Source organism: Megalops cyprinoides, chromosome 1 (genome assembly GCF_013368585.1).
Source record: "Megalops cyprinoides isolate fMegCyp1 chromosome 1, fMegCyp1.pri, whole genome shotgun sequence".
NCBI lineage: Eukaryota > Metazoa > Chordata > Actinopteri > Elopiformes > Megalopidae > Megalops > Megalops cyprinoides.
In genome coordinates, this window is record NC_050583.1 from 26,440,229 (window position 1) to 26,458,863 (window position 18,635).

Here is an 18,635-nt window from a genome sequence, read left to right on the forward strand (position 1 = left end):
TCAATTTGGGCAGTGCCATTCACTACAGAGCATTGCTCTGACACCCAGCAAGGTGTAAGTAGACTGCTGGTCCATTCTGTCCGGGGTACTGATGCCATCTCTGATGTGTCACTTTCACAGCAGACCTGAGAATGACCTCTCAGAGTTCAGAGATTAGATCCACGGGTAGCCGGGAACATCGACACGCTTTCCTCATTGATCTGCTCGCAAATTATGGCTCACCAACCCAGCCATCGGCAAAAAATATCTTCTGTTGAAGGCGATATCAAAGAAACAAAATGCTCGCAATGCCGTCTAAGGACTTTGCTCACAACATTCTGGCTAGTTTTGAAAAAAAGGTGATAGATTTACAGCAATTTTTTCATTTCTCAGCTATTTGAAGTATCTGTTTAGCAGATTGTTCAGTGAAATTCTGGGAAGACAGATGGGGATTTTGCATGGTTCTAAACAGAGAAGGAATGAAGAAATTTTTAAGCTCGGTAGATCAAATTCAATACTGTTTTGTCATTGGATTTCTTTTTTTTTATCTTGTTAAACAAAATAAATTTTCACTGAAATATTTTCACATGTCTTAGTGTATTTTCTGGCATCACTTAAAAGATGCCAGAACTCTCAGAACAGGTGAGAACCAAACAAGAATCCTTTAGTAGTACTTTGTGTAACATAGACCATTGCAGTCCATTGCCATGTTCATTCAGTTGTTTGTTGGAAAATCACATGAAAACATACACTTTCGCCTTCATCTTTTGAGTACTTGAATGACTTCAAATTGTAGATCATGGCTTCAGCTGCTGGGAGGGTTGTCTTAGCACATTTGCATGTTTTTAAAAGGTAGGCAGTTTGTATAAACAGGTCAGTGCTAAAAATGCCAATGTGTTCACTGCAAGTAATGTCACTCAAGTAATGTTTGCTTTCAGGAGCATCAGATTTACTTGTGGTACCTAACAACACCAAAGGTCAGACAAGATCCCAGTGTGTCTTCATCTTTGAATTGAGATGCATTGAGCAAAATGTCTAAAACAAACACATGTATATACTTAGACATGTCTGGGGTGCTATATGAACTCAATAGCTGAAATAGAATTGAGGGCGTACCATGTTAGCTGCATGGACAGTCCAGGTATGGCAAGGCATACTACTTCAGCCCTGTCCCACTCTAAGGCTCATTAATGGGTTGATTGACATGTCAGGATGGTGTGCATTTCATTGATGAGAATTTCAGAGGCCAGACTCGTGATCTCCTTTGCTGATCAGCACGTCACCCTGCAGCTATCCCAGGGATATGTGGGATCAGTTTCAAATACCCTGCCTCTTCCTCCCCAGAGTCAAACTCCTGTCCTGGAGACCTGACACAGAACCTGTCCCCTTTGGAAACGTGGCTGAAGGTAAAACTATGTTTTTTTTTTTTTTCTTTAATGTTCATTCATCCTTTTCAAAGGTGAATAATGAGGTTGTTATGGCTTAAAAGACAATGCTAGGTGAGTGTAATGTGTACCTCTGTGGTAGAGTTTACAATATCACAATTACATTCCATTTATTGATTTCATTTTTTGAGCTTATGTCCTGGTGTATTTGATTATTTTTTATTTTAGAAATAAAATATGAATTAGCTACATTTTTTATTATTGTCAATGGCGATGTTACTTTTTCACCTGAAGTCATGTGCAGTGGACTAGTAAATCTACTGCAATACAGTAGCTACTATTTTAACTACAATAAGCACTAATTCTTCAGAGTTAGTCTTTTTTAACTTAAATGCATAGTGGAGATTTTCCTCTTAAGTTTACTTAAATTGTCAGTTAAAGTGTCTTCTAGTAAGTTAAAATGAAAAATCTTGGCAGTGTACCATTTTATGATTTTTGTGATATTTTTGTAAGCATATTCCAAAAGAGACAGGGAAGACAGGAACAGGTGAAATTTGGGATTTACCCTGGAAAACAGGATGACATCTCTCAAGGGTGATGTGTATGTGTTTGTGTGTTTTTGTAGGTTTTCATATTTGTGCATGCCACTGTTCTCTGTGGAACCCCAGAATCATCCATCCACAGAAAAAGTGAAACTCTCAACATATAAATTATTCAAACTTTGAACTATAAATTGCTAATTGCATATTTTTTTCCACAGTTTTAGCACATTAATAAGCAATAAACCCAAACTGTAAAAGAGGAAAAATAGCCGTCCTTACAGCGCACAGTCATTTTTCCCTCCAAATGTTTTGTTTTTCTGTTAGTCTTTAAGTCTTCCCAATATTGAGTAAGTAATACTAAGAAAATCTTTGATAAGAGGTAGAGATAATTAAGAGAAGCTCTGGTAAATGTGGAATGTAGTTCATATTTGCAGTTACATTTCTGGTAGAGGGCTTCTGAGAAGTATGATCTAAAAACTTAACATTCACTTGACTCGTTGGACTGGTTGTATACTTTGGGTCTTTGGTAGTTGGTCCTTTGGTTCATTGAGCTCACTCTCAATGCTGTCAAGAACTATTCCTCCCGTCAGAGTGGCTTGTGCTATGTGCTATCCACTGACCTGGGGCTATATACCACCTGAAAGGACCCTGCAGGTATTCCAGCCATGTTGGTGTTTAAATCAAACGTCAGCCAAGTGTTGTGGAGGGAGGGCTCGTCGTGGGGTCGGACTGGGTGGGGGCCTTTGAAATGTGTTCAGAAGAGCGTGTGTTATCTTTTCTCCTCGGCGTTCGCCATCCAACCCTGTGTGTCGTCCACCCGGACTTGGCGGTAGCTCAAAGGGAATGCAGGGAAATGTGATCCATATGGTGGCACTATAAAGTCCACCCCAAACCTGAGCCCATACCAGAACCAGCAAAGCCTCCCTAAACGCCGTCCATTCCCTCTTCACTCCTCGCAGAGACAGCAGTAGCACACCTTGCCCAGAGGTCTCCTCTCACCTGACTTTCTCCAGGAGTGGCTGCTCACAGGGGTATGTTTGGCCTTTGGCAAAATAATTTTTGGCCTTCAAATCATGTCATTGTTTTTATAGTTTGTGTTTTTATAAATTACGTACAAAGCCAACTAGGGAACGTCAGGCATAAGTTACAGCTTCAAGGATCAATTTAAAAAAAAAGTTCAAAGAAATGGATTCTGTGATCAAACTGTCTTTTTTTACAATAATTTGAAATAATGGTTTCCAGTACAAGTGTGTTTATTTGGTATTTTTTTTCCTTGATGGACATTCTTTCCAAGAATAAATACATTTATTAATCATATAGAATCTTAGAGACCTATCTATTGAGACAATGAATGGAGTGATTAGTATTGAGATGTTTGGTATTAAAAAGAGCACCTAAAAATGCCATGTGAACTGCACATCTTGAGGGATCCCTTAAATTGAGTGTTCCATTGAAGGTATTCCCTGCTCTTCTGTCTTGTGTTCCAAGAGGTCCGGTTGGATTTGCTATGAATTTACTGTGCCATGTGGCTTTCCTGCTTCTGCTGGGAGAGGTGTCCTGCCAGAACAACCGCAATGCCAAACCCAGCAGCAAGACTCCCAAGAAAACAGGGGCCCACAGTGGGGAGGGGGCCCAGTTGGCCCCGGAGGATGAGTCCCTCTCAGTGCCAGTGGCAGTAGAGCACAGCAAGGAGCCAGGCCCCAGCGGCCGAGGAAATTCCCAGCAGGCACCGGCCCTCCCCAAGCCCAGTGATGACATGAAGCTGCACTTCCTGAAAAACACGCAGGTCACTTGCAACGACGGCACAACGGCAGGGTGAGACATAACTCCACACATCCTCCTCCTGACCTTGTTTGGGCCGGATGTACAAGGTGGAAGAGGAAGCTTTCAGTTGAGGGTATACTGTGTATAGTAAAACACATTCACTATCTTAACAGAACAGATGCAGTGTTTTGTGGATGTTTTTTGCACATTTTTTCAGATGATCAGAAATCATTTTAGATATCCCCCTAGAAAATATATTGCAAATTTTTTTACATATGGTGTTACCATGATAAGTCTTTACTTCTTCTGTGATATAAATTTAATACAGAGAAAATTATGTGTAATGTAACTATTTTCATTTATAAATTATATAGAAGCATACAATGATATATAAGCTGTTAGCTGGTGTCACCATTTGTGAGCACTGTATTGAAAAATTATTCACTAAGCAATACCAAGCTACACTTCCCTACTACTATGTTCTTTGTAAAAGTATGTTTTCAAAATTTTACAGATATTACCATTGACGGCTGATAAAAACACGTATAAGTGATAAATTACACTTTTTAACATGTACATGATTGATTACTTCCACCTTTTGACAAGGAAATGCTTTCCCACTTGGGTTTATTTCCAGGCTGGGGTCAGAGTTTAGTTCCAGGAAAAAATGGGTGATGTCATGAGCTTGTTTATAAATGGCTGTTTTGTAGCATTAGTATGATTAAAAATAATAAAGGTAATGCACTGAAATGTTAAGATATACATTCATGATCTATATGCGTCTGCTTTGTTTGATGGGTTGATACTCTAATGTATAATTACTGTTTCTTGCATGCAGATTTTACTTAAAGGAATTTAAAGGAAGTAAGCGATGGCTGATATTTTTGGAAGGTATGTATTTTGAACTCATCTGGTTAATTTTATCAAGGGATGTCAGCGTACATGAATGCTGTACTCAGCAACATTCTGACTTGGGGTCATGATGTTCTGTAAGTCTTTTCTCTCATTTTCTGTGTGTGTCTTTTCACTGGAAACTGTATTTATAACCATAGGAGGAGGAGGACTGCAGTGTGACATAGTGTTAAGGAGCAGAGCTCATAACTGAAAGGTTCCTAGTTCAGTTCCCCGCAAGGGTGGTGCTGTTGTATACTCAGGCAACGTTCTCAACCCACAATTGCCTCAGTAAATATCCAGCTGTATAAATGGAGAACATTGTAAGCTACTGTATGTAAGTGGCTCTGGTTAGGGCATCTGCTAAATGAGAATAATGTAATGTAATATATTCTTGACCTAAAAACTTACTCATTCACTCACAAAGATTGAATTTAGGCATTTTAAACTTCAAGTGGAAATTCAAGTGGAATCAAGACTCTAAACCCACTTAACCACATCCATGTTGAATTGCTGTGTTTTTACAAGGACTATCAAAGCTTTGCATCATAGAAAAGAAGTAATGTGATTTGGTTTGATCTTCTACCGCTGATGCTGCGGCTGCATGCTTTCGTTTGGTACCGGTGGACTGAAAGGGAAAAGTTAGAAAGCAGATTGGGGAGTTCAGCCAGGTGACAGTAGCAGGTGGAGCTGCAGGTGCATGCCTCAGATAAGCCCGATTCATTCTTTACAAGCTTGTATAGAAGGCTAATGGGATCTCCCTCCTCCACTCATCTAAGTCTAATATTAGGGTCTTATTTTTAGGCGGTTGGTGCTGCTATAACAAAGAGACCTGCGATTCCAGGTATAAAAATATCCCTCGTCTCATGAGCTCATCGGAGTGGCCTCAAACACGCAAAGGTAGGGCAGAGGTCTGACGTCCTCCTCTATACACACATATTCCCCTAGAAATCCATACTATTGGGCTTGTTCTAGCCTAATCACAATTGCTGTTTAATGCTGGTATTAAACAAAATGCTGTTTATATTGTTTTTAGGTCAAAAGACTGCCTACCCTTTGATCTTCTATGGTTTTCTCTTGATATTTCACAGGAAGTGGAATTTTGTCCTCACAGCAAGAAGAAAATCCTCACTGGTACAATGCCAATATTGTGTAAGTTCATTTTAACAAACCAGCTCACATGCGGCATGGAATTTGAATACTTATAATGGAATAGTGAGAATGTTTATTCGGTGCCCGTTCATGTTATGATGGCCATCTGCCAGTTTCCCATTCACAAAACCGATATTCCTTTATTGTTTTTTGTTGATGAGTTGTGCTGCCCTGAGTATTGACAGCACATGAACCATGTCTGCTATCCCAGGTTCATCCCATACTGCTCCAGCGATGTGTGGAGTGGGACAGGCCCTCCAGCCAAGGCTCGACAAGGAAAAGACACAGGTAGGACTTACCCCCACTCCAAACAACAACAGTACGAGTCACCTGTGTGCTTCCTGTGGTCCCGGAGCAATGATGTAATGTGGGCATGTGCACTGCCGCATGCTTTACAGCTGAATACACCTTCATGGGTTCCTTGATCATCCAAGAGGTGATTAAAGACCTCACTCCCAAGGGGATCAAACAGGCCAAGGTTGTCATGCTGGCCGGAACAAGGTAAGTCTGAAACCCGACCCCAACGGGCACCCCTGGCACTACTCACCCGCAGCGCCATATACAACACAATATTTTTGGTACATCCTGTTGTCCACCATAAAGATGTTTACTTGAATCCGTATGCCATGGGCCTATGCCATGACATAATCCCTATAAGTGTCCTACCATGAAGCAGACATAGATCTGCACTTTCTTCCAAGGTTAGCCACCTATTTTGTGGGACGCCCTGAGGTTTTTTTTTGTTTTTTTTACAGAACATAACAAAAAAGCAGTTGAACAGCTTTATTCCCGCTGTCTGACATCTCAACGGTGTCTTTTGTTACCGGAGTAGCACTCCGCTGTGGGTTGGCATTAAACACAAAGGAAGCCAAGACTGCAGTCTCAGTCTGTCTGTTTGCATACAGTGCTGGGGGAACAGGCGTGCTACTGAACATCGAGAAGGTGTCCAGTCAGCTGGAGCAGCTGGGGGCGGAGGCACAGGTGCGGGGCCTGGTGGACTCCGGCTGGTTCCTGGAGAGCAAACAGCAGAAGGCACCAGAGTGCCCCGACAGCATCTCATGCACCCCTACGGATGCCATTAAGAAAGGCCTTCGGTAATGCCATAATCATCCGTCAGTTCAGCCGTGCACTATGTCTAAGATCAGCAGTTCAGTAAATCACAGCATGCTGGTGAAGACAGACACACAGACTCATTGCTGCCAGAATATTAAAGTAAATGGAATTTCATCCTTTTTTATATGGATACCAGTTGAATTATGTCTAGCATTAAAATAAGATGCATAAAAGTAAATGTAATCTGATGCTGTGCACTTGCAGGTGGTTCAGGAGTATTGGTGTCTCAGTTGTGTTTGCACCTGCAATGGAACTGTGCCAGTTAGTAGCTGGTGTTGGAGTGCTCTCATTTGCCTTTACAGGCTGTGGAATGGCATGATCCCGGAGAAGTGTCGTCAGCAGTACAAGAGAGGCGAGGAATGGCAGTGCTTCTTTGGGCATAAGCTGTACTCCTCCTTGACCTGTGAGTGCCCCCTTAGCTTCTTCATCATGGCAGAGTCACAGTCCAGAGAGAAGATGGCCATACTGCCTCTGCCTCGCATTAAGACAGAGATGAATAAAGGTGACATGTCTGTCCCCACGGAGCTATGACTGTCCTCTGCGTGTGCCTCCCTGTCCCGGCAGCTCCTTTGTTTGTGGTGCAGTGGCTCTTTGATGAGGAGCAGCTGAGGGTGGAGAACATCTACCTGGGGGGACAGACTCTGTCTGAGCAGCAGTGGACCTACATGCAGAACTTGGGCAAGGAGCTCAAGAACTCACTTAAGGACGTTACGTGAGTGTCACAGAATGCCACTCAGTGCTTTTTTATAGAACCTTAGAAAACCAGCAATGACAAGAGCATGGATGAAATATTAATCTAAGTTAAAATTTAAAGACTATGAGAATGAAATCTCATTGGAAAACCTGAATAAGTTTGATCACTGGTGATCATTTTACATTCAACAAAATGGATCCATTAAACATCTAACCTAATCATCTGCTTTTAGTTTGTTGTTTTCTAAATAATTTCTTGTTAGTTTCTAAAACAGTCTTAAAAAGGTTTTAAAAGTCTTCTGGAATTTTACTGGTAATCGGAATACATAGGTGAATAGTGTTTATTAAAATGAAGTGGATGACTGTGTACTAGACCTGTTTGTCAGCGGCTGAATGAGGTCAGCTCACGATGTGATGTGTGCTTTTCAGGGCTGTGTTTGCTCCCTCCTGCTTGTCCCACACATTGATCACTAAAAGGTAAGGACATGCGAGCCGAGCTTGAAAGGCAGATTAACAAGCCTCGCTCCATCCCTCCAGAATGAGCTCATGCTACTGTTTCTGTGTGGTCGTTCATCATGCTGCATTCTGTCTGTCACTGAGAGCCATTTTACACTTTCACTGTCGACCAGCTGAGCTGAGCCTCACTCCCATAAGGGGTGGAGGCGTAGGGGGCGGGGCCTGGGCCGGAGCCAGAGCAAGGGTGAGGGGGTGTGGTTAACCAGAAGTTGAGGTCATCTGGGGGAGGAGTTTGTTCCTAAGGTGGCGTTAGGTTGAGGTGGTGGCTTTACAGTGTTTTGCAATCTAATGCATGGAAGGGAGGGGAAGATAAATTGACTTGCATACTGGAACACTGACAGAGACTAACCCCAGACCTTATGTGAGAGCTGGAGGGGGTCTGATCAAAACCAAACTCTCCTTCTATTCCCCTGTCTCTCTCTCTGTCCACAGTAACTGGATGGATTTCCAGGTTAAAGGAACCTCTCTTTCACGCGCTCTGCAGTGCTGGGACAAGAGTCTCCAGGAGGCAAATAAAAACAGCAAGACGGCTTTGAAGGGCTGCCCCTTCCATCTGATCGACAATTGCCAGTGGCCCCAGTGTAACCCCACCTGCCCAGCCCTGATTGACCAGACCACTCGTCAGGAGCTCACCCTGCTCCAGGTGCTGGCGGCAATGGGCCTGGATCTGCAAAAGATGGGCTTGGACCCTAAGGGGGAGGGCAGCCACCTAACTGGCATGGTCAGTAATGGGGGCTAGACCATAGGCATGGAGGCCAGAGCCCACACCCATCCACAAAACAACTGTGGTCATGTGAGGGGAAAAATTATGTTGCAAACGTAATGTACAGACCTAAATCTGGTACTTGTGCCGCAAAGCATTCCATTGTGCTCCACTGTAACATGGCGTTTTGACCAGTGGGTATGTCACTGGATATCTGTACACACTGTTTTCCCAGGGCGCCCTCTGAGGCCAAAGGGAGGGTTGTCTGCTTGTCTCTGAGATGCCCCAGTTAAACATGAGTGCTGAATACCTGTATATAGCCATCAAGCCTGTGAACATCAAATTTATACTGCACTAGATTCAGCTTCACCCCTTCACGGCAAAGAGACTTTTTTTGTTGCTTTCAGTCTCTTAATCTTTAAGCAAAACATAATAACTTCAGTAGATGGAACTTGTTCAGCTTCTTACGTTGAAGGAGTAGGACTGGAGCAGTACTGAAAAGGCACATGTAGATACTGGAAAACGAAGGTTAAATGGGTGACAAGAGGGGACACCACCTAAGGCACTCAAGGTTATTAGTTTCATGTCGCTGAAACTGATACTGTTCCCTTTTGATTGACTCAGTAAGTGAGTCTTCGAGTGGAGTGCTACATTACACCTTTACTATGCTTGGACATCATGCTCCACAGTCGGGAGTCTTTGCCTCTCTTTGTTGAGTTTTGTATTTCACCTATTGCTGCTACTGCTACTGATAAAAAATATAAATATTTTAATACATAGATATATCATTACATCTTTGAATATGATGTGTGCATGTTATAAGGGAAGGACTTGCTGGTTTAGAGCGAGGGTAGCGTATTGGGGCATTACTCTGATAACGTCCCATGTGGAATACCTTGAGGCTGTCATGGTTAGTTTTGGTTTCAGAGTAGTTGACTTAGATGGATAAAATTATCTTTTGAGGTGAATGGTGTCTGGATTTCTAATTTGCTGGGGACAATTTTCCCTCATCCACTTAGAGGTAAAGGCCTGAAATTTGAATTACTTTCATCTAAAAATGATAAAATGTTAAATATTAAAGACATAATATGCATTATTTTATGTCTTTTGATGATCATAATGATGATTATGATTTCAACAATAAAAAAGAATTGACTTTGTATCAGACACTCACACCTCAAAAAGCTGATTTCAGTATTAACACCATAACATTACTGTAAGTCAAGGATATTTATTGCTTATTGTATTTAATGTATACTAATCAAGATGAGCATTTGCTTTAACAAAATCTTTACTCTTACATTATGGTATGGAACTGAGTATTATAAATTGTACACAGGCACAATAAAGGAAAGAGTTCTGAACCTTGTGCTGTTTTTTTTTTTGTTTTCCATCTCTACTGAACAACAAACATGCAGTTATAAATAGATTGTTTTCCTATCCTCTCTTGCATTTTGTCAGACTCTTGGGTGGAGTTTGTGTTTGTGTGGTCTCTCCCACTGTGACTGTTCCTGTAAATCTGTTTTGTGACACTTGAGGGCGCTCTATGACTGTTTTACCTGAAAGTGTAGTGGATTTAGGGAGAAATATGATCCATGACACATGAACCACCAAATAATAAGATTTTTTTCCCTTATTTATCACAGGAATACCAAGATTTACATTTATGGGTGAGATCACATTGTGAAGAATTATAACAAAATAATATCGCAGTTATGTTCTTGCATATGTTTTTCCTAGCTTAATTATGGCAGTAATTGATAGTGTGTATTTGCATGTAATCAAGTCATTACCACATAATGAAGTTAAATCATACATATTCCTGCCCTCAACTTGGCCAAAAGCATTCTCACTAATGGAAACCATGTGACGTGTGTGAGAGCTGGATTAACTGTGAAGCTACAGAGAAATGTTCTCATGAAGCTAAGATAAAGCGAGTCATTTGATTATCTACAGAATTGGATGAAGAACAGCTGGTTTTATGGCCCTGGCACAGTCTCCCTCTCTCCACTGCCCATGCTCCAGTAACCGAACATTCTTTTTCCCATGACCTAATCGCACTGTCATTGCAAGGAGGAAACGGTCAGTGGAGAGAGAGACGCGGGAGTTTCCATGGCAATGGCTTCTGCCCAGCTGGGGAGTCTGCCGTGCTGCAGTAATTTCCTGCTGCCCACCACACTGTTATACAGGGAATGATGTAACCAGACCTCCATCTTTGGCAAAAGTATTTATATGTATGCATAAAACATGGGACTTAAGTTGTAGTTTTGAATTGACTAGACAGGTAAAGGAACTCAGAAGGAACTTCTCATCAGTCATCAGAGCAATTAATTCAATTGATTTTCCACTTTTAATCAATGGTATCTAGTGGGGTATGGAGAAAAAATGGCTTTGAATTTTCATGTTTATTGAGCATTTGACATTAGACATCAATGATAATATGACAGCTGTATTGAATTAACACGTTGTCTGAGCCCATAAAATATGGTATCTTTGAATCAGTTTTTTTTAGTTGTCAGGGGTCTACCCACTGGTGAGCATATACTGAAATGATAACACTTGGTCCTTTGCCACCATGATAACATTTGGTCCTTATGCAAAGGTGTGATGACTGTGATATTAAGCAAAAATAACAGGGAATCTTTGCCAGACTGACAAAAGAAGGTGGTGTGGATGCAGAAATCTGGAAAGGGATATAGCACTCTGAGCTGTCACATATAGCTAAACTTGCTAACTAGTTTTCATGTTATTACCATTCAGCAGACTGTTTTTAGAATAGAAGGGCTCTGGCTAGGAGTAGTCATTATTTGGAATTTCCTTTCACAAATGAAAAGTGTTGCATTAGAAAGGGACACAAACATATATTGAATAGACAATGAGTAATATACTGTAGAGAAAACATCAGAAACATAATGGTGATTAGCTGAACATAACAGTGCACCACTGTTTACAGTTATTATGCTTGTAGATAACACACTGTCACATGGCTACTCCAAATGGAGTCTGCTTCCTGCTGTGCAAAATCTGATGTGAGGGAAAAAAAAAACCCTGAGAGAATGCACTTGCAAATTATACTAACTGACAATCCATATTTAGCTCAGTGAGAAAGAATCCTCTGAGTCACCTCAGTAAAACCTCAGGTCCCTGGGCCACCAGTACTATTCAATGTATAGCCAACAGCTTCTTGAAACAACTTCCTGCTCTGTCTCAGGAAATATGTGTGAGAAGAACATGCGTTTACCCTCTCCACCTTCTCCTCACTGACTGAAACCACCTAGAGACAGGCTGTCAGAGACTCAGTTCCTGGAGAGCCATGGGTACTATAACCATAATGTATCATTAAAAAAAATGCAACACAGGCACGAACTCTCTGTAAAGTGATCCACCAGATGATTGGTTGGAGGCAGACTGCTTGACTCAATACAGGTTTCTGGCTTATGATTTCCATGCTACTGCAGGATCACACCTTCTCCTTTGTTTACGTTGGTTCATCACTGGCACAGGTAGGTTTAAAGGAGCAATCGCCATTCACATGGAAAAATACATTTTGAATTCTACTTGAAATGTTTGGCTGGAGGTGATAATCGCCTGTCTGATCTGTGCCAGGTTTTTGACATTTGATGGCCTTGGAAACAAAGATGCCGTGAGAGACGTGGGGAACAGAGAGATAAAATGGAATTAGAACAGAAGACGCTAATCAAAGAGGTTTTAAATATCCACGAGGCTCCACAGTTTGTAAACTCAGCAGCAGACAGAGTGAGATTAATGGATTTTGCCAGGGATTAACCATGGGGAATCCTTGGCTGTCTGTGATTTGTATTGGTGAATGGAAACAGGGAGTTACTACACAGTGTTTCAGGGGATTAAGAGATTGTTCAGACAAACTGCAGCTAGCAAATTTGTAGGTTAGGAGTACAACTTGAAAATCATCTGAGAGTTTTGCAGGCAGCCAGTAAGGCATAAACTGCTGTAATGTGGCCATTATTCAAAATGCCACTGCATTTTTTTTTACTTGCTCATGTTAGGGGGCCCCGTTGCTAATGGTTAAACTTAATTGGACAAGCACGTGAATCAGTTTTTCAGCATCCATTAGAAATGGTAAGAATGTAAGTATTATTATATTTCTAAGGTGGAAATAGGTCACTCTTGAGATGATTTTGATTTGTGGTAAAGAGAAAAGTGAATAGTGCCTAAAGGGATTGCTGTAGCTGTCACCACTAACTGAATTAACATAGCTGGATAGCTTGCTACTGATAGGTTTGAATTGATAGCTACAGTAAGTTAGTTATATCTGGGTCCACAAAAAGGCGTGTGTGCCATAAAACTGTGAAAGGTAATGGATCATAATTGAAAGTATTGATAGCTCTACGGCTAGCTCAGTAGCAACAGGCCACAATGATCATCAGGCTGGCCACTACACTGTTCTTGTGCAACACTATAAAACTCCTTTTTTTCCTGATGTGGGTATTCTTTTGAAAGTCTTTTGAAAGGTCTTCAGAGCACAGTTCACATTATATGCTGGCTTAAGCAAACTAATTTCCTCATCTACCCAATTCATATCATGCACATATCTGAACTCTGTTACAGGTTGTGTTTGAAATGTCACACACACATGCACGCTTGCTCACACACACACACACACACACACACACACACACGCATATACATACACACACACACACACAAACACACACACAAGCACACAGACTAATTAACAACAGACTTTCTGTTTCTACCCACAATGTCTTACATATTTTTTTCAACACTGAGACAGCAATTGTATGAAAATGATGATTAAATCTGATTCATGAAGAACCTCACTGTTCTCTTAAGCATGAATGTTGCCTAATCCAGAGAGCAGTAATTCAAACACACTGAACAGCCAGCCGTGGTGACTCCAATATTTCCTGTGGGACCAGTTTCCTGTGGCACATGCCCTGTAACATCATCCCCCTCAGTTTGACCCCTTCACCCGGCCCTGTTTGGGCAATGAATTTGAATTTAAATGTGCTATTTGAATCAAAACAGGATTCCTCCCCCCGTATCCTGTGTCCCTGCTTCTGTCTTTCTTCTTCTCTACCAAGGGAAGTGACAGATCGCATATGACCTCACCCTTATCTGCAGTGATATTGGCACTGTGGGGCGCTGGGCCTGTTGAGGCTGGAGTGAGTCAGCTCTGTGAAAGCATGTGAAATTATGCCATTCCTGAATGGTTCCTAAAACAGCAGACTCCCCTAGAGCCATTGGATACAACAAAAGTTTCATTTTTTTAACATTTAATGAAAGTCAAAGGGAAACCTGCTGGCGTTGAGACACAGCTGTAGATTCTGCTGTCATTATGGGAATTGCGGGGCATTACTTTGACAGAGTGGACAGCCGATACAATGCTACAATTTTTTAGGTAAAAGCTAAGAAATTCTGCTGTGATTACTGAAAGCAGGCGAGCGCTAACACGATGGCCGCTCAGCAGAATCTGCTGGAAATCTTGTCCTTTACACGTTTGCTAGTGCAGGCTTTGTATAAATAACACTTCCTTCCAGAGCGTGGTGCTGGCGGTGACCTAAGTTCCTCCAGACTCTGCTGATTGTTTTCTCATGGTCTGAGGCCTGAGCCCGCATGCATGTGTCAAAACGATGGTATTGTCTGACAAACACTGGCAGGGCCCGCTGAGGCCGTGCCTGGTTTGGTGGGGGTGGGGTGATTGGGCTGTCCTGCGATAAAACCAGACGTTCTGCATTTTGTGTTATTATCCAGAGCTGTACCCCTTTTTACCAGTCTTTGGAGTCAATGAAAAGTTGGGGAGTGGACTGTTTAAACACAAACAAGTTTCTTGTTATCAAAACATTGGCTGTGTGCAGACTTGTATTTTAAAGGTGTGGTACACTCTGACAAGCATCTGGCACAGGAAAAGAGGAACAAGGGCTAATTTAATTACATTCAAATACAAATGCCTTAATATCACTATCAACTTAACCCTACTTTACTGAAATATATCATAGTATTTGTTACAATCATACCATAAACATATGTACTGTTGAGTAATGAATTCTCTTTTGTTAATAACTGTGCTTTGCAAATTACTCTGGATGAAAAAAAAATTCCAAAAGAATAAATGCAGATGTAAATGATCTCATTTTAAAACTATAGAGTAGCTGTACACTGCCATGGGACACAGGGATTTCAGAATGACAGATTGTGCTGACCCATGACAGTACCTTGTAAAGTATACATGTGTTAGGCGGGAATGAAGGGTCTTGTGTGTTTGTGTGTGTGTGTGTGTGTGTGTGTGTGTGTGTGTGTGTGTGTGTGTGTGTGTGTGTGTGTGTGTGAATGAGGTCAGGGTCATGGAGTTCAGCAGAAAACTGAGTCTACATTGTGTCAGCCCTTTCACTCTATGACAGAGGCATAACGGCCTCTTGTCTAATTTAGAGCCACACCTCTATTGAAGTCATTCCTCATAATTACTGCATATTGGCCAGCTGAAAGATTTCATTCTGGCATGTGTATGGAGGCATTTCATTATGCTCGAGTCGCTGTTCCCTTTCTGCCTGTGAGTACATTTGGCCATTTGAGATCTGAAGTTCTGGTTTCCATAATTCATTTTTCATGGGCTTCATTTTGAATACATTTTGCATCCATCTTATGACAAAAAGAACGCCCAGTTTCTCTTTTTTTTTATACTGCTATCCTCAAGACAAATTCCTATTTCTGAATTGTATCTGCTATCCTCAAGACAAAATCCTATTTTTGAATTGTGTCTGTTCAGCCTCTCTGCGCTGTTATGTACAGATGTGTTATAATGAGCTTTGTCTCTTTAAGAGGAAAGGGAGGGCGGGGCAAAAGTGCCTGGGCTCCAGGCTCAGAGCTCCTCTTTTTTTAAACTGAAAATCTTCTGCTGAGAGTTTGGTATTTCCTCTGGGCTCACAGAAACTATACGCTCAGCTCTGAAAACTATCGACATCAACGCTGAACTTTCAGACAGCGGATAGAGAGAGACATCATAGCTTCAAAAAGTCTGACTACAGAAGTGGAACTTTTTACAGCAGTCTCTTTTCTTCATCTACTCTGGAGAGGGAAAAGGGAGTGCAAGTGTGTTCCAGCTGTGGCGGAGGAGTAAGGATCCAGAGAGGCTGAGCTTCAGGGGCTGTTTGAGGCTGAGTCACCATGGGCTAGCCCACGTTGCTGCCGCGCTGTCCGGGCCTAGATGAGGGGAGCCAAGGAGAGCCAGCATGACCGTGTACACCCTGAACCTCAGGGTGTTCTGGCCGCTGGTTTTCTGTGTGTTCACAGCCTTCCTGGTGCTGCAACACTCCTTCCGAAGGGGCCCCAACCCTGGGTCTGATGGATGTCCTGACCAGACCCTGGGGATTCTCTCATTGATCAAGTTTGCCTTTGCTTTCGGTCTCTGCTACTTCCTCATCAGGTACTGCTCGTCTCAACAAAGCAAGACCAAGAGGGGCACCCATGAGGCCCCTGAGGCTCCCGTCAGAGCAGGCTCCTCCAGGAAGGAGCTTCTGGAAGACTACTATGAGAGGCAGGTGCGCCTGTCACCCCATGTTCTTGGACACAGCAAGGCACATGTGGCTAAGCTGGTAAGCGAGCTGGTGAGGGCGGGACGTGCCGAGATCCCACCAGAGTCCTCTTTGGGTCTTCGCGGAGACTTCGTGCAGATCGGCAGCGCCTACGAGGAGCACAAGGTGGGCCGTCCCGACTGCTTCGACATCCTGGTCCCTCTACGGCTCCCCCGCGGCCTGAAGATGGAGCCCAGCGGCCGTGCCAGAGACAGTGGTGGCCCGCCACTCTGCATCCTGGAGACTCCTCGCAAGTCAGAGTGGGCGAGGCAGCACAAGGCCTTCACCGAGGCCTTCCTGAGCACCGACAGGGCGGGCGGCGCCTACAGGCTGACCCCAGCGGCGGTGCTGCGCTGGTTCTACCCCACAGTGCAGCGCTGCCTCTCCGCCGTGCGCTACCCCTTTGAGCAGCGCTGCTTGCTGGGCCTGTCGCTGAGCGACGACCGTATACTGCTGCGCCTCACGCCACGCTCTGACTACGTCTGCTGCCACATCTCCATGGGTGTGCGGCTCATCCCCGCCGTGCCCCTGGGGGACGGCGTGTTTCTGGTGCCGGCGGCGAGGGGGCCCCAGCAAGAGGACCTGTGGACAGTGTACTTCCCCCGGCAGGAGCAGAAACTGCTGAGCTGGCTGAAGGGCAGGGTGCCGTCCGGCTCCTGTCATCTGAAGTGCCTGCAGATTGTGAAGGCCGTGCGGGACCTGAGCGGGCAGGCCCTGGATAGCCGCGGAGGGGCAGAGTGGAGAGCCATACTGTCCTCCTATTACCTGAAGACGGCATGGCTGAGACTCCTGCTGAGCACACCCCCGGAGGCCTGGGAAGACCGTTATCTCCTGGACAGGCTGGAGGACCTGCTGAGGACCTTAAAGGACAGCCTGCAGCGCCGTAGCTTGGGCCACCTCTTCCTGGGAGGTGACACCGGGCTGCTGCCTGAATTTCTTGCCTTGCCAAAGCCTTTCAAGGACACAGCTTCGTCCAACCTCTTGGCCAACTTCAACCCGGCCTCTCTGGACCTGGTGTCTGCCCGGCTGGCCTACTCCTGGACGCATCTGCACAGGCTGATTCGCCTCGGTTGTCCCCAGAGGGACAGTCTGGCGAGGGGGGTGCGCTGCAAGCACATGGATACAGAGTAGGTCCAATCCAGAGTGGAGTGTAGGCAAGTGGTGAATTTCACCATTTTTGAAGTCTGAATAAGGGGCAGGAGAGTTATCAATATTTTGCTCTGGGGCTCACAAAGCTCTCAGCTCATGAGGTTGGGGTGATTTGTCCTGGAATGCAGTTTAGAGCAGAACACAGATGCAACCCTTGGCCATTCTGTATTCCTAGTTTTGTTTATAATGTTGTTCATATTCATAGTTCTGAAGCAGAAAGATTAATTTAACTTGATCTTACTTGAAGAACCGTACGCATACAACATCCAGTGGGGTACGTGTAACATTGAAAATACTTTAGCATAAACCAGCCTGTTTTAGAAGTGACTAGACTCATTTGTGTTTATAGATGTTAAGGTCAGTGTTTTTACTGATAGGAGTTCACACTGGCTGATGCAGAATAATTTGGATGCAGGACTGATATGTATTATTGGCTGCCTAATAACATAACAGGGACATTGTCACTGAGAACCCTGTTAGAGCTGCTCTGTATGTCTGTCAGGAGACCAGAAGCTGGAGGCAACTGAGAGGATTGGCCCAGCTATCTCAGACAATGCATGTACAGTCACAGGTTCAGACCAGCTTGAAGATATCACAAGACATTTTCTTATCCCTGCTGTGACATGACAGCTCTACAGTCTCTAACAGCAGCACCAGATGTGATATCAACCATGTGGCTGTCTATATTATTTTAGCCAAAGTGAAAATTTTTGTTTTCAGCTATTGCAAGAAATAGTTTGTTAAGATTAGTTTTCAGAGCATTAAATGTTTCTAAATTTTGCCTCAACAGTATTACAGACTCCGGGGCTTGAAACCCATGGAAACTCTCAGTGACCATGGTAAGACTGTCTGAATTTCCTCATCATGTGATGGGAAAGAACACCCAGTTCAGAGATGGTTAGAGCTGTTTGTTGTGAGTCATAGCCAGCAGTTGTGTGGTAGCTGTTTTCACAATCTCAAATGTATGGCAGACACAGACCTGCAGTACCTGAAGGGACACATGCAAGAGCCTTCTTGGAAAGAAATGATGCAACTGGAACTTGGTTGCGAAAGATAATGTAACATCTTCTTCTGTGTGGCCCATGGAATTTGGGCCCTCTTTGTCTGAGACAAGGGGAGCAGGTCAAAGCTATTACATATGATTTGTAACCAGAACTAAATAGGCCACGAGCACACT

The 18,635-nt window shown here is 43.4% G+C and overlaps 2 protein-coding genes across 3 annotated transcripts; both read left to right on the forward strand.

The window, feature by feature from the left end:
• The first annotated feature begins 3,413 nt into the window (after nt 1–3,413).
• notum2 (notum pectinacetylesterase 2) lies at nt 3,414–8,774 on the forward strand. Of its 2 annotated transcripts, XM_036549068.1 has the most exons (12): nt 3,414–3,559; nt 3,593–3,721; nt 4,509–4,561; nt 5,366–5,461; nt 5,653–5,713; nt 5,925–6,001; nt 6,112–6,214; nt 6,619–6,807; nt 7,129–7,229; nt 7,391–7,538; nt 7,949–7,996; nt 8,468–8,774. In XM_036549068.1, exons 1-12 carry the CDS (start codon nt 3,414–3,416, stop codon nt 8,772–8,774), a joined length of 1,458 nt encoding a protein of 485 aa, XP_036404961.1. The 2 variants fall into 2 exon arrangements, with proteins under 2 accessions (XP_036404961.1, XP_036404953.1); XM_036549060.1 differs by having other exon boundaries at nt 3,414–3,721.
• Nucleotides 8,775–15,668: 6,894 nt separating this feature from the next.
• On the forward strand, nt 15,669–18,635 carry LOC118793155 (inositol 1,4,5-trisphosphate receptor-interacting protein-like 2). Its single transcript, XM_036551189.1, has 2 exons — nt 15,669–17,436; nt 18,249–18,635. Exons 1-2 carry the CDS (start codon nt 15,968–15,970, stop codon nt 18,268–18,270), a joined length of 1,491 nt encoding a protein of 496 aa, XP_036407082.1. The 5' UTR covers nt 15,669–15,967; the 3' UTR covers nt 18,271–18,635.

Bases quoted from the DNA above. Each gene is read 5' to 3' on its own strand.
- notum2 (XM_036549060.1), top strand. From the start codon at position 3,414: ATGAATTTACTGTGCCATGTGGCTTTCCTGCTTCTGCTGGGAGAGGTG. The intron at 4,562-5,365 runs GTATGTATTTTG...TCTTATTTTTAG, and splicing joins ATGGCTGATATTTTTGGAAG to GCGGTTGGTGCTGCTATAAC. The intron at 6,808-7,128 runs GTAATGCCATAA...TTGCCTTTACAG, and splicing joins GCCATTAAGAAAGGCCTTCG to GCTGTGGAATGGCATGATCC.
- LOC118793155 (XM_036551189.1), top strand. From the start codon at position 15,968: ATGACCGTGTACACCCTGAACCTCAGGGTGTTCTGGCCGCTGGTTTTC. The intron at 17,437-18,248 runs GTAGGTCCAATC...TTGCCTCAACAG, and splicing joins TGCAAGCACATGGATACAGA to TATTACAGACTCCGGGGCTT.